This window comes from Molossus molossus, unplaced genomic scaffold (genome assembly GCF_014108415.1).
Source record: "Molossus molossus isolate mMolMol1 unplaced genomic scaffold, mMolMol1.p scaffold_m16_p_20, whole genome shotgun sequence".
Taxonomy (NCBI): Eukaryota; Metazoa; Chordata; class Mammalia; order Chiroptera; family Molossidae; genus Molossus; species Molossus molossus.
In genome coordinates this window covers 18,752,034-18,773,865 of record NW_023425356.1, presented here as the reverse complement: position 1 = coordinate 18,773,865, position 21,832 = coordinate 18,752,034, and the positions used below count along the sequence as shown (strand labels likewise).

The 21,832-nt window shown below is 43.5% G+C and overlaps 1 protein-coding gene across 1 annotated transcript in view; it reads right to left on the bottom strand.

Moving 5' to 3' along the window:
• Nucleotides 1-21,510, bottom strand: part of SPAG17 (sperm associated antigen 17) — a 184,697-nt gene extending 163,187 nt beyond the window's left edge. Inside the window, exon 1 of the mRNA XM_036273222.1 lies at nucleotides 21,424-21,510. Coding sequence (XP_036129115.1) covers nucleotides 21,424-21,510 — 87 coding nt within the window. The remainder of the gene's footprint in view (nucleotides 1-21,423) is intronic.
• Nucleotides 21,511-21,832: the final 322 nt, after the last annotated feature.

The following is a 21,832-nucleotide window of genomic DNA, read 5'->3' as shown; positions in this document are numbered from 1 at the left end:
GAGACAATTCAGAACAAGGGCATTGTGGGTCAGCATCTGTCCGTCAGGGGTCTGGGGCTGAAGGCAGGTGTTCGCTATTTCAGACCAGAAAAAAAAAAGGGAGGAGGAAGGAACTAACAATTATTGAAAAATGCCATGTGCCAGGCATATGTTATCTCATTAAATCCCTAAGTAATCTCTTTAAATAGGTGCATTAATACTTTATAGATGGAAAAACAGAGGCCCTACGAAGTTAAAAATCTTGTTAAAGGTCATTTTGGCAAAAACCGCATGGAGACCACATACTGGTTTGCAATTTTGTGATCATTTCAGAACAATTTTGAGAGCAAGCCCTTGGGGTCAGAATGCCTTTCTATAATCCTTAAATTGCACCTAATGGCTACTTTAGCCACAGTAAACGTAATAGATGAAGATTTATATCACATACCGAAGTGTATAAAACCTTCAGAAATAGATTATGTATTAAATCCTTAAAACACCATAAGATTGCTTTTTTATAAAAGACAGTTTTACAAAGACTCAAAGAGGTTAAGGAAATTTCCGAAGGCTCCTTCTCTCAAAGCCCTGTGGTCTCATTAATTTGCTCTAGAACACATTCGAGCAGACCCGTTGCTGCGGTTCTCGGCACTGTCCTGAACTGCTGGGCTCCCTGCGACCACGCCTGGATTCGCTCAGGTTCAGAGCCCTCTCTGAGCCCCGCTGGGGAGCCAGGCCACATCTTCCCGTTGGAAGGGACATGAAGCGTTCTGCTGAGGCTGTTTCCCATCTGCACTCTCCGGCCCACCAAACCCCTGCTCCAGAAATTAGATCTACTTGGCAAGACAGGACCCCTGGAGGACTTTGTTGGAGTCCTGAATTAGTGTCTAACCACATGGCCAGAATGGACTGACCAGACGTAAATAACACAAAGCCAGCTTGTCTGCAGGGAAGGGTGCACTCCCGGAATTCGGCACTAGGGGGCAGCAAGGCGTCAGGAAATGCACAATATCCGAATACCGAAGAGTAAATGTTTTCCTGTGTCTAATTAATGATGCTCCGCAAGGAGACTTTCTGAAGCTTTTTCTTAGTGGTTTAGGATAAATGTAGAATCCAAATCTCTACTAACTGGCAGCAGTTTTAGAAATAGGAAATTTTTTGGAAAAAATCAAATACAAAGTAGATTGGGCAAAATACTATCGAAAACACCCCCTCACTCGTATCCCGCCAACACGCAGTTGAGCCAAGTCCTCACATTTGCGTTCACCGGGCAGCAGGAGGAATTTACAACAGAGAAAACAAAGGTTGACCGGGGAGGAGGAAGGATAGCTGGGTGCGGACAACCTGATCCACCACGTGCGTGAGCCCTGCGGTGCTCCTTCCCGAGGGTGAATTTGTTCAAGAAAGTTCAGAAAGTTTGGGTATAATTAGAGCATAAGCCCAGAGAAAGACAATAGTGATCATTTTAGGAAAACCACCCTGGATGTGAAGCTGGGTCTCCACGGCCTGGAGGCATCCACTGTCCACAGGTATTGCTGAGTCTTGCCCTCTTGTAGTTATTGATAAAGTCATTCAAAGGATGGAATGAAGTCATGTATGGACACAAGCCATTGCCTTTTATTTTCTTTACCAGTCTCACCTAATTTGAAGCCTGGCAGGAGGGCGTCTTAACCCAAACACATACTCGTCTCCTTAGGCAAGAAAGCATTCATGTCGAAGCAGACAACCGGGCTGTCTCACATAAGCCCGTTTGTCCCAGAGACACAGGGTAGATTTATAACTATTTTCCTTTCACATATCGCAAATTCTCCAACTTTTATTCAGGCATTCCTGTCTTCTAATATGATTACAAAAACCCTTTCAAAAGCAAGTAGCGGCGCTTTTGGGTGATGGGGTTGGGATCGCTTCCTTCGAGTCGTACACGTATCGGCTGGTATGGGGAAGGCGACGGCGGGCCAGGCACCCTCTCCTCTGCCCCCGTGGCACTGGGAAGGCCCCAGATGAGTCCCACGGTCCTCTGCTCAGGACTGAGCCACGCCGGATAAGCTGACCAGCAGTGGTCAGCATCTTTATCTGGACAAGATGTATAAAAGCTCCAAGTGAAATCAATGCATTGAAAAGCTCACGTTTTGCTAAGTTATTGAACACTGTGCAGATCTGCAAACCTGTCCTTTGTATCAGCGCGCTGCTGAAAGGTGGCCTTTTGTTAAGTAGATTTGCTGCCAAGTGGACAGGGATTTGCGAATGTCTTTCTCATACTGGGTTTTCCTCCAGGAGCCTTGGATCTCTGTCAGCAAAGGAGTGTGAGTATGGGCTGCTGGCCAGCAGAAGAAATATTTTTATTACATAGAACTGGCTGCTGCTTTAATTGCATTTGTTAAAAAGGAATTCTAACTATAAAATAAGTTGGGAATATAGGTTAGAAATGGGTCCACGTTGTTATATAATAAACAAGAACAATACAAATGACCAGGGTATGTGCTATTTCACTCTTTTTACTATCTTTACTGAACAAGTTCGTATTCTAGATTCTTCTCTAATTATAGGATCATCCCAATTTATTATAAAGACTATACCCTAGTCCCTACTTATCTTCTGGGAAAGGTTTCCAAGACCCCTAGTGGGGGTCTGAAACCACAGGTAGCACTGAACCCCGGATGCACGGTTTCCCCTATACATACACACCTACGATAGAGTTTAATTTATAAGTGAGGCACAGTAAGACATTACTAACAACAATAATACAATAGAACAATTATAAAATGTAATAAAAGTAATGTGAATGGCTGTGGGCCATTATTAAACACAATAAGGGTGACTTGAACCCAGGCACCGAGATAACGGAGACAGGCCATCCGAACCTGGACGGCCTCTACTCGGACAGTGGTGACAGAGCGTGCTACAGGGACAAAGGATGGCGTACATCCGGGCGGTACGGTGCGGCACAGCACACGATTTCATCCCGTGACTCAGAATGGCACTCAATTGAAAACTTACAAAGAGTTTATTTCTGGAATTTTCTATGTAATATTTTCAGACCATAGTTGACTGTGGGTAACTGAAACTGTGAACAACAAAACTGCCGATAAGGGGAGACTACTCTAGTTTTACCATCATGCTGTGATAAGCACTAATTATTTAGGAATTGGTTCACATGGCTGTCATATTTTAAAAACTAGATTGTAAAATTTTAGGTCAGAAATTATGTTTTATATGCTTTTCATCTTATGGTACCCAGTAGTGAGTGGAAAATAGAGGAAGGCTCTATACGTAAAAATATCTGTTGGTCAATATCTTAAAGCAACAGAGAATATGCTGGGGCTGAGGATTTCGACCTGGAATCGTAAAGTGGTAAAAGGTAGCACGTCAGAAAGCTGCAGGGTGTAAAGGCCACGGCCTGAAGTCCTTCCGGAGGAGAACAGACTGCATCTGGTCCGACATGGTTCGTACTAGGCTAAGAGAGGTCTCCTGGGAGCGAGTCAGACAAGCACCCAGGCACTAGGGGAAGGAGGCGGCTGTTGCAGACTCAGAGACACAGGCACAGACTAGAGAACCATCCCTCCCGTGCCTCTCCTCCTTCCTCCCACCCCCATCTAGAAGCACCTTGATGGCCCGCTCCCTCTTCCCTTCCACCTGCCGCTTACAGGCTGCAAATTGTACGCTTCCCTTCTCTTTCGAGGTGCTTCTGAGATTCCCATGAGCTTGATTTTATGGTGGGAGACTAGCAGGGTGGTGCGGGAAAGAAGGAGACAGTGAAGTCTGGTCTGGGTCCAGAATCTGGGAGAGGTCCAGAAGCTGAACCTGACACCCGCCTCCTGGGCGACGCCCCTGCTCATCCACGCAGTTCGCTGGCCTCCGTCCCGGAGCGTGCTGGACCTGACCCTCAGCTCTTCCCGACTTTGCGCAGCGAGCTTGCACCGATGGCTTGAAGTGTGCCACGCGCGAGCTCTTAAACCTCGGGATGGAGAATGCTCCAAGTCAGAGCTCCCGGAGCACAGGCTGTTCACCACCTTGCGGCCCCATCCCGGGGAGGCCTGTGAGGCAGAGCAGTCTCTCCGCCTCCTGCTCAGCCCTGCGCTGTGCGTGGAGCAGCAGCGCAGGGTGCCCCGATCCGCCAGTGTCTGCTGAGGCCGGTTCAGCCGGGACCCAGCCTGAAGCACTGTCCTTCAAAGTGGGTCTATGACAAGGTAAGGAGGGAGGCCACCGAAGGAGGGGCAGGGCCAGCCTGCTCCAAGGCCCCCTTCCCTCCTGACCGTCTCGGAGTCTACTTCCCTCCAGGAGTCTGAGCACTGTGGCCACAGGTGACAAGGCTCCCTCATATTTTGATGGCCCTTTGGAGAAGCACAGGTCACTGAAGAATAGTAATTAAGAATCTGGGCTTAGGAGACAGACTGTTTGGATTTTATTCTTTAAAAAATATTGTTTCAATTGATTTTTAGAGAGAGCAGAAGGGAGAGGGAAAGAGAAAACCATCCATGAGAGCAAAACATCCACCGGCTGCCGCCTCCTGTACACCCCGCACCGCAGGGGGATCACCCCCACAACCTGGGCTTGAGCCCTGAGCTAGAATCGAACTGGCCACCTTGCAGTGCGCAGAATGACGACCAACCCACTGAGCCACACCAGCCAGGGCTGGATTTGATTCTTTTTTTTTTCTTTTTTCATTTTTAGAAAATTTATTTTTAATGTTTATTTTTCCCCCTTTGCCTTCCTCCATCCAGCTCCAGCCCCACCCCAGGCAGCTGTGTGTCCTGGGCAAGTTACTTAACTTCTCTGAGTTTCATGTATAAATGAGGATAATGACAGTCCCTACTTCTCGGGATTGTTGTGAAGACCGAATAAGAAAACCTACAAAAGACCTTTCTGAGCAGAGCAGCTCGCGGGGACCACAGCCATTGTCCCGGATGTTATCCGAGGGCTCTGGCCCTGCTAGTCCGGACACGGCTATTCACGAGGCGTCAGCTGTGGAGCTGTCCCAGCTAACACACAACACTTCAACGTCAACAGCCGCCTCATGAAAAACAAATATTAATTTGAATGAGTCAATTTGTAAAATAGTTTTCTCGTTGATAACAAGAAGCTTGTTAACTCATATTTCTGAACTAGTTTAGACCCTTGGAAGAGGCAAAACTCATGAACGCGGGACTTCTATCTGAAATTCTCCAGGTGTCTAATCTGCAGGGCTCTGGGAGCGAGTGCGGCAGGAGGGTCTGTAAGTCGTTTTGCACCTGGTGCAGGTCTGTCCGAGAAATCAATCCATCACCAGTGTGGACGGACATGGCCTGGAGCCAAAGGAGCAGCCCAGAGCTGACTGAGGAGACAGCGAGCTCTGAGTGGCCACACAGGGGCCTGGGCACCAGGCGGATTTTCATCAGAAATGGGGACCCATTTGCTTGGCTTCAAAGTATAAAGAAGTGGGTCAGCTGTTTGGTATTTGGATTGTGAATATTAATTTGGTTAATTTTATGGATTCAGATCTAAAATACAGATGTCCGGGTAGGGCTAGATTTTAAAAACAAAAGTAAAGTGATTGAAGTTTTTTATTATTATTATTATTATTATTATTATTTTTTATTCTTGTTCATCCTCACCTAAGGATATTTTTCCATTGAGTTTTAGATAGAGTGGAAGGGAAGGAAAGAGACAAGAATAGAGAGAGAGAGAAACATTGATTCAAGAGAGACACACTAATTGGTTGCCTCTTACATGACCCAACCAGGGCCAGGGATTGAACCCACAACCCTTTAGCCCTCAGGCCGATACTCTAACCACTGGGCAAGATGGGCCAGGGCAAAGTTTATTTTATTTCATTATAATTTTGTTCTTTATTGATTTTAGAGAGAGAGAGGAAGGGAGAGAAAGAGAGAGAGAAACATCGATGAGAGAGAACATTGACTGGCCACCTCCTGCATGCCCCCCAGTGGAGATCAGGCCCACAACCTGGGCATGTGCCCTGACCAGGAATCGAACTGGCAACCTCTTGGTGCATGGGTCGGTGTTCAACCACTGAACCACACCGGCCGGGCAATTTTTGATAGAGAGCCTTAATACACCCTTCTCTCCAGATAAGATAGGCTCCCTGGCCTGCGATATTCTGGCTCCCCCCAAGCCCCTTACAGGATATTCCAGAATTCACCATCCCCGTTCTCCTGGGTAGAATAAAATGTAGCCTTATCCCCTCCTATTCAGTTCAGAGCCTTAACAGTTGATTTTAGTAACTGGATAAATAAATATACCCCAAAGCTTTAGTGAAGTTAAAAAATAAACACTTTTGAAGTATTTTCTTCTCTCCAAGCTATCTGCATTTTCTAAAAGGGAATCTCGGTGACCCCTGGACCAGCTCAAAGGGATGCTCTGTTAAGGGTGTCTAATGGGGCAGCTGGGCCCGTGAAAAAGGCTCCCCCACAATCACACCACCTGGACAACTTCCTACCTTCCCCGTGTGCCTGGCGTACAGTACTGTTCAATAAATGTTTCTTGAACTTAGCAGCCAAAACCACACACTAAAGAGAGTTTTTACACATGTTTAGTATGGGAATGCCAACTAGGTATGTGGCATTTTATCAGTGACCCTCAGAACTTTGGAAGGAACCATGTCTCTGGATCACTGAGCACTTGAATTAAAGAAAGAGTGTATTCCTTGGATGCTTAGACAACACTTCAACGCCGCACGTTCACTGATCAGAACTTGGCAGTCTAGAAGCATCTTTACCGTGCAAGTACACCCTACCTGGCTGGTTTTCCTCGTCTTCATCAATATCAAACATGATCACTAATTAAAATTATTGAAGTTCTGGTGTAAAGATGCAGAACTCTGAAGTACAGTTCTGCCTCGGTAGTTTCTTAGTCAGATGACCTTGGAGCTCTCTTTATGACTCAGCTTTCTCATGTATAAAAGTGGATCCAATAACACAGCCTTCCAAAGATGGTTGCAAGGCTCTAATGAACAAATATATCGAGGTGCATGTTGTGTATTAAAAGCTCCATGCAAAGGTGAAATATAAATATATGCAAAAATATTCTAATTTCCCTTAGAAAATTCTGCAAAATGGGTTAAAAGAGGTGATTACTTCTGTAATTTTGAATTTGGCTATATCCCAAGGATCTTCTTTGGACAGGTTAACCTCTGAGCTCAGGCTGTTTGTTTTTCTTTCGTTTTTCAGCCCTTGGCCCATCCCACCAAGCCAGCACATGAGCCTAATTCTGTTTTGCTCCATGCATCAGAGAGTTTTAAGACAGCTATTAAAACACCACATGGAAAAGCTTTGTAGGGAATTCTACTCCACAGAGAAACCACAGAAACCACTCCACACCTTAACTATCTCCCCACCCCCAAGAGTTGGCTAAAATTATGGGCTCCATTATGTTAGTACAATCCAACCAGTTTTATTGCTCGGAGCAAAATCTGAGGTCCAAAACGAACTTCAGAACATAAAAAGTAAGACAAACCTCAAAAGGAAACAAGCTACTTTGGGTTTTCAAACAAATATTACATATCAGAGGCATTCTTCGAAAGGAGGAGATCAAGCAAAGCCAAGAGCAGCCCTGCTAATTGCTCCACGAATGTAAAATTGGAATCAGGGACTCCCCAAAAGCTCTCTTTTCATCATCAGATATTAAAGGCTACAAACTTTCATCAACTCCTTCCTCAGACATGAGACCCTCTTATGCCTTCCTCAAGTCCCTTCAAGTGTTGAGTTACTGTCTTCCACACTAAAATTAAGATAAATTTTCAAGATTCAACATTATCTCATTAGTTACCCCTGTTGTAGCCCTTTCCCCCCTACCTTCCTTTCTTCTCTAATGTAAATGTCATTTATCTACTAAGCATTGTGGTGTAGTCCATGAATCTGTACAGCCTTGGCACTAGGCCTACCCAGAGGAAACAAAATAACCAACCAATACTCTTTCTAATGAGCCACCCACTCTTACAGCAGCTGCTTGGTGAATTATGTCTCATGGACAACTCATTTTCTTGCAATAACACAAGTGTCCTCAGTTATTTGTTTACTACAAGGCCACTGGTAGAGTTTAATTTCCTCATCCATCTTGACTGAGTGCAGAATATGCAAGGAAACTCTGACAGCCACAAGTTTATAACACTGTCCTGATCACAAGCACTACCCTGCTCGACCTAAAATGCAATGAAATGTCCAAGAAATGCCAATATTTTGGCAAACAGATGGCATCCCCTATACTGTCTCTAATACCTGGAAGCAGGATAAAATTCTTTGTCTGAAAAACTGTTCTAATTTTTAGATCTAAAACTATGGTCCCCAAACTAGGACATGGGAAAGAACGAGCATCCAAGGATGAACCGGGGGCAGTGTTAGATGCTCCAGATCCCCGAGTTTGGATGATGCTAGTAGGGGATGGTGGGGTCTATCTGGACACTCTCTGGGGTGCCTCAGAAAAACTCCAGGCATGCAGGTAAAGCAAAAAGAGTAGGAAGTCTGTACCTTGTCTGAATTCAACAAAAAGAGGAGCACTTTAACCCAACAAGCATTTATTAAATTACTACGATTAAAGGTCTATGATGCAACAAATGGTAAAGGATCCACAAAAGTGACTAAGGGAGTTTGAAAGTAGGCAAACTTACTTCCAAGTAAGTGCCTTAGACACGGTTCCTGAGCAGGCTGAGCAGCGGCTGCTCCGACGGGCCCTCGGGCGTCAGGACCCATGCTCCCCAGAGCTGGTTCTCTGCAGGATCCCCACTTTTCCAGCTGCTCAGGCTCAGGAGTTGTTCCAAGAAGGCGAGAGGCAGTGAGACCCGGCTCTGGGGGAGGGAGTTGGGATAAGACGCCCCAACTGGACAAGTGAAGGGTAAACAGCATTGATCTGTATCATTCCGTCTTTGCGGGAGGGCGGACTGCAGTGCCGGTGGGGGCGAGGCAGTTCCTGAGATGTTTCTCCTGGAGTGTTGGGCATTTTCTTCAGATTTCCTCTGAACTGTCCCTGTTCCAGGGAAGGGTTTCTTAGGAGGCAGGAAGGTGAGATGGAGGAGAGCCGGGACGGCAGCTGTCTCTGCAGCCAGGGGAGGAGTGGTGAATGTCGTCAAAAGCAACGAGAAGGTTACCAGTGAACTTAGCAAGAGCAGTCCGTTTGGAGTGAAACCGCCTCCTGCTCACTCCTCCGCTCCTGCACCCTACGCAGCACCCTCATAACTCACGCATCTCCTTTGCAACTGAACCTCATGTAAGAGCCACGTGACACACTATTCCAAGTTAATGATTATGATAAATTTCCAGCCCTAGATCTGGTTATGGTTATTAATTTTTTCCAATTACACAGGTACATGGAGTCTATTTATTGGTTACATCAGGGCAGTAATTCATTATAATTATTCTTCTCCTATTGATTCCCTAATATAGTTCTTACAATAGTTCTTTCAATGGTGCAATGAACAGAGCACTGGATTTAGTATCAGAAAACCTGACTATTACTCTTGATTCCAACCACGTGGTCTTGGGAAAACACTCAAGTACTCAGAATCTGGACCTTAGCAAAATAACACAGCAGAGAGTCATCCATTTATTCAAGCAATATTGACTGATGAATGACTACTTCCAAACACTGAAATGGGCGTATAAATAGAATGCACCGGCATAATCACTATCCTTAGACAGCATCAGCTTGGGGAAGGACTACACAAATAAAGGTGAAAACTGATTATAGGTCAAAGTATTTTCATAGCTTTAAAGCTATCCATTTTTTGTTATTACAAGATAAGAGCTATTAAAGGAAATGAACTATATCTGTATATATCACCATGGTTAGATTTCAAAACGTAAGTCTGAATGAAAAAAAGCAAATGGCAGAATTGATGAGTATAATCATGGAATCATTTGTGTAAGTTTTGGAAATTGTACAGTAAACAATACTATGCATAATTCGTGGATAGAGATGAACAGATTCATAGGCTGAGAAGATCTGCATGAAAATCATGACTGCGTAGCTTGTGGGTAGGGAGAGAAGTGAATGGGACACAGAATAGGGGTAAGGACAAAGTGTTCTTTAATTTTTTAGTGTTCATTTAAAAAATAGAAATTTTCGGTTTTTTATGATGGCACAAATGTGCTTATTATATTATCCTTTGTGCTTTTCTGCATTTAAAAAAGTACTGGAAAGAAGTCTCTGCTGTCAAAAGATCCACAGTCTAGTAGGAGAAGAGAGATGTATGAATAGCTATCACGTAAGGTGATAGGCGTCTGACGGGACTGCATCTCTCCCTGTGTCCTAGGGAAAGTCTCATGGGCAGATGCACTTGAATAACAGTGGAAAGAGTCCTTTGTCTGTGTCTCCTACTTATCCGCTTTCTGTCTGCACAGTGGCTTCCCCTGCGTCTCAGAAGAGCAAGGCTCTCTTGCTTCGGTTTCCTCCCCTTTCACATTTTCATCCCAGTATGACCTTCACCAGTCTTAAGAACCTGCTCCTTTTCCCTGAGCTGAGGAAGAGATTCTGATCCCTTCCCTTTTGTACTAGAGAAATGACCTCCTTTCCTGTTACCTCTTTTACCACGCTGTCCCTTCAGTCCTCCCATCTTTCCTGCCCGGTTTGCAATCTCTCGCTCCCTTCCCTCTCTAGCCTACTTCACACAGCTCTCTGCACTGGGTCTCGGTCCTCCCCTCACTATTTCCCACCCCCCAAAAGAAGGGAGGTTAGAAGGCTATTGGTGTTAGAATTAAGGGAAGTGAAAAGAAGAAACTAAAATAGAGTGGCAGAAATAATAGGAATCCCTGGCCAATTTGATATTAACAGAGAAGGTTCAAGGATGATTTTCCACTTCAATGAACAGGATAGTACCATTTTGAACATACTGTGTTTGAAGAATATGTGTACCATCCATATGGAACTATATAAAAGAGTAATAGTTGTTATAAATCTTTACATCAGGTTAGTGTCCCGCATTCTTTCATACGCTTTATTGGATTTTCATACCATTCCAAAAAATAGAGTAATGCCCTGGCTGGTTTGGCTCAGCGGTAGAGCATCAGCCTGCAGTCCAGAGAGACCCGGGTTCGGTTCCCGCTAAGGGCATGTACCTCGGTTGCAGTTTGTCCCTGGCCCTGGTTGAGTTGTGCGGGTGGCAGCCACTCAATGTGTCCCTTTCGCGTCGATGTTTCTCTCTCTCTTTCTTTTCCTCTCTCTCCCTCCCACTCTTTCAGAACAAAAAATGGAAAAATGTCCTTGGGTGAGCATTAAGAAATATATATATAGTAATAATACTAATTAGTAATTCTAATTACTAAACAGCTCCTCCTATTGAGTGCCTACTAGCCCTCCCTTCAGCAATGTTATCCAAGCCCCTTTTTATGTCAGGTGCTGGCGATATCAGTGAGCAGGATCAATTCCTGTCCTCCTGTGCTTCCGACGTGTAGAAGGAAATGGACAATAATGAGGTAAATGTAAAATAGAAGGTCAGGAACCAAATTAGAGTAAGGGGACAGCATTTTAAATAGGGTGGTCAGGGAAGGAGATGTTTGAACAGAATCCTAAAGGCAGGGAGGGAGGGAACTCGGAGAAGGGTCATTCTGGGCCTAGGGCACGGCGAGAGCAGAGCCTCTAAGGTGGCCACGTGCTTCCTGACAGATTTGAAGATGAACAGAAAGGCCCGTGTGGTTACAAAGAACTGAATGAAAGGGGAGTCAAAGGAGACACAGGGTAAAGTCAGAGTGGTTGGCAGAGGCCCACACACAGGGTCTTAAAAGACCTAAAGGCCATGGTGGAGCGTTTGATTTTACTCTAAGTTGTGTGCGTTAAAAGAAGCACTCCGGGTGCTGTGGTGACAAGACTGCGGGGCAGCGAGGATGGGGGAGAGTCCCAGTTCTGAAGTTCTTGATCTACTTGTAGCGTAGGCAGGAGGTGAGGGTGGCTTGGACAAGGGCGTAGCAGTAGGGGTGGTGCCAAGAACATAGACTTTTAGATAGAACCAATAGCAGCATCTACTAAAAATTGATTATGGGGTGCAGAAGAGGAGGGGAAAACAATGAGTGCAACGTTTTGGTCGTAGTGACTTGCGGGTAAATGGTGTCACCATTCGATGAGAAGGTGAAGACTTGGTGAAGACCAGGTGTGAAGGGGAAAACCCGGGGTTGGGTACGGATGTGTGAGGCCTGAGATACTGTGTATTAGATGCCTTTTAATCCTCTCAACAATCTTTTTAGTATCTGTAAGAGAGGTATGCCCACTATTCCTGTTTTATGGATGCAAAAACGAAGGCTTTGAGATTTTCTTCAATTTAAGTTCTGAGGACCAGTGGGTTGGGACTAGTTCTGGGGCTCAAGAGAGAAAACAGGCCAGGAGGCTGAGACAATGAAATACAGTCAGTGACTTTAATTCAGCAGGCCACCATGTGACTATCACTGTTAGGTGCTGTGAGCAGGAGGGAAGGGATATTAACCTTTTGCTACCCTCCAGGAAGTTGCAGAGATATAGTAGATGGCACTGAGATTGTTGAACCACCGCCCAGACAAAGGTAGTGTTGGAGATAACAGTCACTGAAGTAGTTCGGGAAGGAGACAAGTCAGTGAGGCCAGAGTAGTGCGAGCTGCGCTCCTTTTTGGAAGATACACGGGGAGATTTTAATGAGGAGTCAGACGGAGGCTGGGAGATCTTCAGGCCAGGAAATGGGTGGGTATAGTCAACGTGTGTTTGGGGATACCGCAGAGACCATCCAATTGAAATAGAGGGAGATAAAGATGGATGTTCAGAAAAAGGCCAGTTAAGGCAGGGCCATGAATGCTAGACAGAACATCTCGGATTTTGTCTTTTGGGAAACTGGGAGCCAGTGATGGTTTCTATAGCTAGAGCTGAAACATGGTTAACATTCACCCTTTCTTACCTAATATTTTCCTCGGATGTTGCCAAACTTATATTGGCAACACTTACATTTTACTTATATTTAATGTTTTTCATTTTCAATAAAAATGATCACATATAACATCTAGGTAGATATTTTGACATACGAATACCATTTGGTTCCAAACTCATTCAAATAATACACTTTTGTCCAAAAAGAGAAATTATAATGTGAGGTTATGAAAAGTCCATTTCCCTCTTAACATTCTTCCTAGCAACTCAGTTGTTTTCATTGGCTTTTATTAAAACAATCTTTGTGTGAACTGGCAATTTGTTTTGTAAATATCAATGAAAGCATATTTCAGAAAACACAGTAATAAAAACCAACCCAATTTCAGAAATACGCTGGCTGCCAGACATCAGTCTTCAGCTCGTATTATAAGTATTTCCAGTAAGTCTTAAATACACATTAACATGAGAAATAGCTTACTGTTTAAGATCAAAAAAGTTGAAAAATCCTTCACTGCCTCTCAAAATTGTTCAAGGGTTCTGACCAATAAAATGTGTTTCCCTTTTTGATAAACTACATTTATAATGGTTCAAGCACTTCCATTCACTTGAGCATTTTTTTTCCCCCCATAAAAACCTACTTAGATTTAGTTGATCATCACCCTAGTATCTATATGTTTTATAACTTTATATATTTAAAAGGTTTGGGATATTAATATTTCAGTAATACCTATCTTGAATCCTTATCCAATTTGCAAACTTTTACAAGAATTACAAGCTTTGCTCAAGAACTCTAAGGAAACTCTATTTCAAGTGTGCACAACTCAGCTATTGTCACTAAGCTACATTTAATAACAAAAATATTATTCCTCAACTGACATATAAGGAGAAACCACTAAGTATTTTAAAGAATTTTCACTGAATGCCTCCTGGGTGGCAGATGAAATGTCTCTGAGAAGTGAAATGTATCTACGCAGTTCTTTTCAGAGCAGTGTCACAATCATCCTATGTATCTGCTGTGATGTGCTTTTAATCTTCAGAGCAAGCCTTCGAGGTAGATACTATTATTTCCATCTGACAGAAAGCAAATGAGGCCCAGGGAAGGTAAGAACGTTGCTCTAGGTCACCCATTGTTCACTTCGGAATCGGAGTCTAGTATCTAGGCCTGCCAGTTCCCAGCGCTGGACTTTCTCCAGCAGCTCATCGCCTCCTTCATGTGTCTGTGCGGCAGTGAGGAGACGTTTGCCTGTAGCAATTCAGTTTGATGCTTAGATGGGGCCAGATGCAAGGAGATGGATAAACCAGGATGATTAGAGTTTAAGACTACAGATGGTCATTGATAGTTTGTGAGCTGGGGGTGAGCGTGGTGTGAGCAGTGTTTAGGAAAGATAAGTTGGTCATTGGTTTGATACAAGGGCAGATTATGCTATAGTGAGTATAGGCACAGGAACCATGTGAAATGTCAGGAATCAAAAATGCAGGCTCAAACCTAGTCAGCATTGCTCAGTGGTTAGAGTGTCAGCTTACAGACTGAAGAATTGTGGGTTTGATTCCCAGTTAAGGGCACATACCTAGGTTGCAGGTTGGGTCCCCAGCCCGTCAGGGTGCATGCGGGAGGCAACCAATCGATGTGTCTCTCTCACATCGATGTTTCTCTCTCTCTCTCTCTTCCCTCTCCTTCCCTTCTACTCTCTCTAACAATCAATGGAAAAAATATCATTGGCTGAGGATTAACAGTAAGAACAAAAAAATGAAGGCTTGGGGTAGAATGAAGGCATGGGAACAGAGCAGAGATTGAAGGGAGAACATGATAAAGGAAAAACCAAGAGGACTTAGAGGCAAACTGAACACAGATGACCTTTGACTCACAGATGAACTTAGTGACTGGGAATTACAGAACCATTGACATCTGGAAAGCTGAAAGGCAGAGGTGGTCTAAGATTTTTATGAGCCAAGGTTTGGCTGACATCGCCAGAAAATGCAGCCTACTTCCAGGTAGCAGAAGAAGTCACTTTTCTGAACTATTTTTGGAGAGGGGAAAATACATTTTTCCTAATCAAAATATTCATATTTCTATTTGTCCTGTTTAAATGATCTCGGAAAGAAGCCAAAAAGTTGAATACAAAAAGAAAATGGTACAGCCTGTCTCTCTGCTAAATGTTGTCTACGAGAGTCAGAGGATGACAAATATAAGGATCAAGTCTAGTTTCAGGTAAAAGAAATACACTTTTCATATTTATTTATTGGTTGTAAGCAACACTTTGATCTCAAATTTAAGTACTAATCAAATAACTTTTCAATAGATATCCCTTAAATAATTTGTTCTACTTTATTAATACCTACCTCGTCACATTGATTTGGGGATTGACATAAGATCAAATATGTAAAATGTTGTGTCATTGCAAGGTTTCTATAAAATGCTCTAATTGCCATATCATAACTTAATGGTTCTGTTAGGGAGGAAGGAAGGACTAGTGAGAAAGTCTACAATCTGGTCCCTCATGTGCTAACTCACTACGCGTCTTTGGACCAGACCTTGAAATACTTGATTCTCCGGGTTATGAAAGGGGCAGGTAGCCCGGGTCCCTGGGAATCTCCACCATTGAGTTTGGTGGAAGAAAGCATGCGATGGACACTATCAGTTTGTGTCTTTGATGAAAATATCATTATTTGTTTTGAAAAGAGGAAACACATTGATAATGAAAATAAAGAAGCTGAAAGACCTAATGAGTCTCATTAAGGACACCAATATATTATAACAGACTTTCCCAGTATTTAAAAATATGTAGAGCCCTGGCCAGTTTGGCTCAGCGGTTAGAGCGTCGGCCTGTGGTCCAGAGAGACCTGGGTTCGGGTCCCGCTAAGGGCACGTACTTCGGTTGCAGTTTGTCCCCGGCCCTGGTTGGGCCCTGCGGGAGGCAGCCACTCGATGTGTCCCTTCACGTCGATGTTTCTCTCTCTCTCTCCCTCTCCCTTCCTCTCTCTCCCTCCCACTCTATCTGTACAAAAAATGGAAAAATATCTTCGGGTGAGGATAAAAAATAAATAAATAAAATAAAAATATGTAGAGATTTATGTTAAAGAAGAATTAAAGACTTAATCGAGAAGTAAAGAGTGTCTAGGGGATTAGGGACCTGGCACCATCGTTATAAGATGAAATCCGTGCACCGGATAGCAAGACTGGCGAAGTTAAGGGGTGTGTGGATTGTTGTAAACTTTTTTTTCTGTCTATTTTTAATTTTTTTTTTTTTTTTTGTGATGGGTCATGGTAAAGAAATGGAATAATTGCTATGCCAATGGTTGGTCTCATTATGGCTGCCTTTTTGGTATATATGAAAATAAGACTTTAAGAACAAATGAAAAGAAATAACCATCCTCAGATAATCTAAAAATATTCAAGTATTTAATGATTAAAATTAGCAAAATCCCGAACTAAATTCAACCTGCATTATATCTAAATCAACCCAAACAAACCTGGAATTCTGAAGAAGACATTTGGAGACAAAAGTCAATAATAACTTAAAGGGAGGAAAAAAAAAGGATTTGCAGCTAGCTTCTGAATCCTCCTCTACGCTGTTACCAGGCTGTCCATTAGCACAGATAACACTGTGAGGCCCCCTTCCCTATGATGACATGTAAGTTCTGACCATACACAAAACTCCAATGGAAATATATAGCTCAGTTATTTTTTATTTATTTATTTCTGATCCTTATCCGAGGATATGTTTTTATTGGTTTTAAAGAGAGAGGAAGGGAGAGTAAGACAGAGAAATATCCATGTTAAAGGAACATGTATCGGTGGCCTCCTGTGTGCACCCCAGCTGGGGAATAGAATCTGCAACTTTGTGGTGTGTGGATGATGCTCCAACCACAGAGTCACCAGCCGGGGCAGAGGTCAGTTACTCGGAAGCCATGTGACGTTAGAGACAGGCCTTGGACAATCTCTAAGTTCCTAAAGGGAATAGCTATGCTGTTTGAATAATTCTGGAAAATAATTTTAAATTGTCATGAACAAAGCTTCTGTTAATCTCCCCTTTCCCAGCATTACCTGCCATATAATAGGCTTGAAAGAAAAGTAAAAATCAGGATTATAAAATCTCTTGGACCATAGTGACATCAGCAAGATGGCAGACTAGGAAGCTCTGGGGCCTCTGTCCTCCATAGAAATATTAGAAAAACGGCTAGAGACTGACTAAAATAACTGCAGGAGCTTCGAAAGCAGCCAACCATCTAAGCAACCAAGCGAATAAGAGGACACCTCATTTGATATGGTAGAAAAATATGTGATACTTTTAATCTCCCTTGCTCCACCCCTTTCCACTCAAGGGAGAAAGGACAGTTGAACCATTACCTCACACCATATACAAAAAATTTACTGAAAATGGGCCAAAGACCTAAAGGCTTAAAACTATAAGACTCTTAGAAGAAAATATAGGAGAAAAGCTTCATGACACTGGATTTGGCAATGATTTCTTGAATACAATACCAAATGCACAGGCAACAACAACAAAAACATTAGATAAATTAAACTTAATCAAAATTAAAAATTTTATACATCAAAGGACTGCCAATGGAATAAAAAGGTAACCCATGGAATCGGAGAAAACATTTGCAATATCCAGAAGATTCATAGAGCTCCTATATTCAACAATAAAAACCAAAATCTTTTTATTTAATAAAGGGCTAAAGAAGATATACCAGTGGCAAAGAAATACATAAAAAGATGCTTATCAATAATTAGGGAATGCAAATCAAAACCACAATTAAATACCACTTCACACTCATTAGGATGGCTGCTATACCTAGATAGAATGTATAAAAAAAATCCAGAATATTAAAAGCATTGGTAAGGATGTAGAGAAATTGGCATTGCTAGTGGAAATATAAAATGGCAAAGTCACTGTAGCAAATGGTAGGGCAGTTTCTCCAAAACTTAAACATAGAATTAACATGGGATGCAACACTTCCACTTCTGGATATATACTCATCACATTGACAGCAGGAACTCAAGCAGACTTTTTGTGCACACCTGCTAAGAGCAGCATGCTTTGTGAATCTGGCTGGAGAAAGGGGGCAGACTGGGAAGCTCCAGGCCCTCTGTTCCCCGTGGAAGCATCAGAAAAACACAATAACCAAGAGTTGGAAGCAATCCAAGTATCCATCGATGGATGATTAATGAATAAATAAATTGTGGTCTATACATAAAATGAAATATTATTCCACCTTAAAAAATTCTAATAGATGCCACAACATGACTACACCTCTGGACATTGTGTTGAGTGAAATACACCAGTCACAAGAAAACAAACTCTGTATGACTACATTTACATGAGGTCCCTAGAGTAATCAGCTTCACACAGATGGAGAGTACAATGCGGTTGCCAGGGGCTGCGGGAAGGGAGGCATGGGGAATTATTTAACAGGTATAGTTTTAGTCAGGGTAGAGGAAAAAGTTCTGGAGATGAATGGTTGTGATGGTGCACAGCAATGGGAATGTACTCAATGCCCGTAAATGGTACACTTGAAAATGTTTTAAATGGTAAATATTATCATGTATATTTTACTGCAATAAAAAAAAATCTTGGATCAAAATGTCTCCAGATAGACCCTTCTGTCACTGAGTGTGTGGGTTAACACCTCTTCCTCTCATTGTGGCCAACAGAGGATACCTTGCAAGTTGCTTTAAAATATTTTAATTTATATGATACCTAAGCATCTTTAACTTGCTAATGCTGCTGGAGGTCATAAATGTAATGTTCATGTCACATAAAACCCACACTAAGATGTATTTTGACAATCATATTGACAAAGCACCTAAATATTTTCTTTTCATCTAACCGGAAGTGTGATAGTTCACATATATTAATAAGCTTGATGTTTTGGTACATGCATAGCAAAGTTAGTATATGGCTATTTCATTGACAGAATTAATTGAGGAGCAAAGTACACCAAGCAGCAGTCCAACCTACGTTTTTCTCTCAATTTAAATGTTCCAGATTTACTTAAGGCGCATATTAGTCTCCTTACCTAAAATAATCATCCCCTTCAATCCACCTGCTCAAATTCTACCCATTTTTTTTTTTTTTATCCTCACCCGAGGACATTTTTGCATTTATCTTCAGATAGAGCAGGAGGGAGAGAGGGGGAAAGAGAAACATCAAGAGAGAGACACATTGATTGGCTGCCACCCACACAGCCCCAGGTGGGGCCGGGACAAACTGCAACCGAGGCAGGTGCCCTTAGCGGGAAACGAACATGGGAGTCTCCAGTCCGTGGGCCGAGGCTCTAACTGCTGAGCCAAACCGGCCAGGGCCCTCCTCACTCTAGGGTCTAGCTGAAGGCAAGTATTTTACTAAGCATTTCCTAACTCTCCCAGGCCACATTCATCACCCTAACCTCCAGTCTCTATCTTACCATTTAGTGCTTAGTAATAGACTGCCTTGTATTATTTGCTATCATTTTAAGTTTTAGAACCAACTAACTGTACTATAAATTTGACAATTACTCCAGCCTGAAAGGACGGCCCAAAACAGCAATACAAGGTAAATTCACTGCAACCAAATTGTGAACTTGTTGATTCTCTTTAAAGTCTAGCGCAACTCAATATGAACACGAGTTCAAAATGACCGTTGATTTGAATTATTCAATCAGCTAATTCTAAAAATCTGGCTTATGGAAGACTGGAAGGTAGGACTCCCTTCTTCTACCCCCAACACACACATGCAACACATATTCGGTAGCACACACATACTCAACCACACATACCGGAGCACAAATTTACACACCAGTAGCAACTCTCTGGGAACTGAAACAATAACTTTTTCTTTGAGCACCCACTATGTGTAAAACACTTCACTAAGCTTTCTGGGTAAGCAATTCACACATCTACAGTCATCTTTGACCCGAATTCAGTCTATTACATTGGTGGTTAGGGCATGCCTCTGGGCACTGGCCAGCTGGGTTAATCTGGGAATTTTCCTCTTGGGTCAAACATGAAACCCAGATGAGAAAAATATGAGCTGAGGTGGAGGGCAGTTGTCATCCTCCTGCAATAAAAAAACAAAAAACAAAAACCGCAAAAAAACATGTATTTCCAACAAACTGAAGAAGTTCATTCACTCTTTGTAGTTGAAACTGCATACTACTTTGAGTTCAAATTCTTTCTATTAATATATAAGATTTATTGAAATTGTATTGTTTGAGCAGGAGCAAGAAAGCTGAATATTATTTCAGGTTTTCAAGCCATAAGAAAAAATAGTGCCTTTAGGTTTTCCATTCAACTAGGAAAATTATAGTTTCATATTTGCAACACTGAAGCTAATGCAGCGTCAGCACCTCCATCACGCCCCGGCGTTCAGCAGTTTATAACTCAGGCAGAAATGTTCCTTCTAAGCCCAAACTCGGCCTATACAATCCCAAAGAAAAATGAGGGAAAATTATTCTGGGTAGTGCTGACTTATAAAAGCAAAAGAGAGGGTGCTTTTACAGAGTGTTTTGGAAAACATCTTTGGGAATTTGAGACTATAAAGGGGAATTACTGAGTTGACACCCTTCATTCCTAAAGTTACAGAAATAACAAAAAATTACATGATGTCATGTCAGCATCAGCAGTATCTTAACTACTTTCATGAAAGTCTTCATCAGATAGAATTACCTATCAGACAGAATTACTATTTATAGAGAGAAAAACAATTATAGTGGAAAATAAGGACAAATAGGTAGACATTTCTCATAAGAACCACCGTAAGTTTTTAGGTATATTTTTCCTTTAAGTACTAACTCTTCAGTACACTGTACACACAATGCAAAATAAAAAAAAATATATATAGTTTTCCAGTTGGAAAAAATATGTTGGAATGGCAGGCTGGAATCTCCGAAATCAACTTTTCTTCCTTTCGAATGTTATTTTGGACTTAGAAACAACTGAGTGTTGAAGTGGATTTCCAGCGGCAGGCGACAAGAGCTACCCAACTCACGGGAGGCTGTGGGTGTGGGTGGGGAGCTCGTCAGATCTGGGGTGCAGTCACGTGGCAGGTGGTTATAGATTGCCTGCTGCCTCCGTGGCATCCTATGAGTCTAGCAGCCAATTCTCATCACCCCGATCTCCTACAGTTACCTTCCAAACACCTCAAATCTTTGATATCCTGGCATGAGGGCATTAGGTAAGTCACTGCTTTCTCTGTGCAGAAGGCTCGCTTGCGCTGGGTGTGTCCTCTTGGGAACCCCAGTCTGTTTACACCCTGCACTTACTAAAACCTTGCTACAGGCCAGGCCACAGGTGCTTTGACTGGGTGTCTGTTCCCCAGATCTCAGGAGGAAGTGCAAAGTTCATAAAGACAACTCCAGGACAACTGCGGAGCGCCGGCTGACGACTAAACTGAAGGACCCCGAAGCATCAGCGCCACGCCCTTCGCTCCCCACCAAGCGCCCTTTGAAACCGCACGCACTCCCCTGCCGCCCCTTTGGTTTCCCGTCCAGCACTCCCGCGGTGGGACCCCGGTCACCGCGAGCTGAAGGAGCCGGCCTGGGGGACAGGTGCCGGGGGCAGCGGCGGCGTCTGGAAGTCCGGGAGCCTGGCGGGGCCCCAGAGGCTGACCGGGGGGGCACTGCGGGGGCAGCGCACTTGCGCGCCCGGCTCACCTGATTGAAGTGCGCAGCGATGAGCGATGGTTCCCACGCCTTCGAGTTGGTGCTGGCCGCCCCACCTTTCTCTTTCTTGGGTGCCATGGGAAGGACAGAGGAGCCCTGGCCTCTAAATTAGGATCTGGCCCGGACCAAGCGTCCCTGCTGCCCTGGTAACCAAACCACAGCCGGTTCTTTAACTGCCAGTTTCCTAACGACCGCGGCTCCCCTTCCCAAACCGGTTCAGAACCTCTGGTCAACCGCTTCCGTGGCCATAGCAACCGAGTTTCCCAGCCCGCAGCTCCGAGGTGGAAATCCGGCGCCTCTGGTCAAATCTCAGGGAGACCTGGCCCAGTGGGGGAGAGGGGGAGGGCTGAGCTGGCTGCTCTTTTGACCCACTTGGACCCCCTGCTTCTTCTTGGAGCTT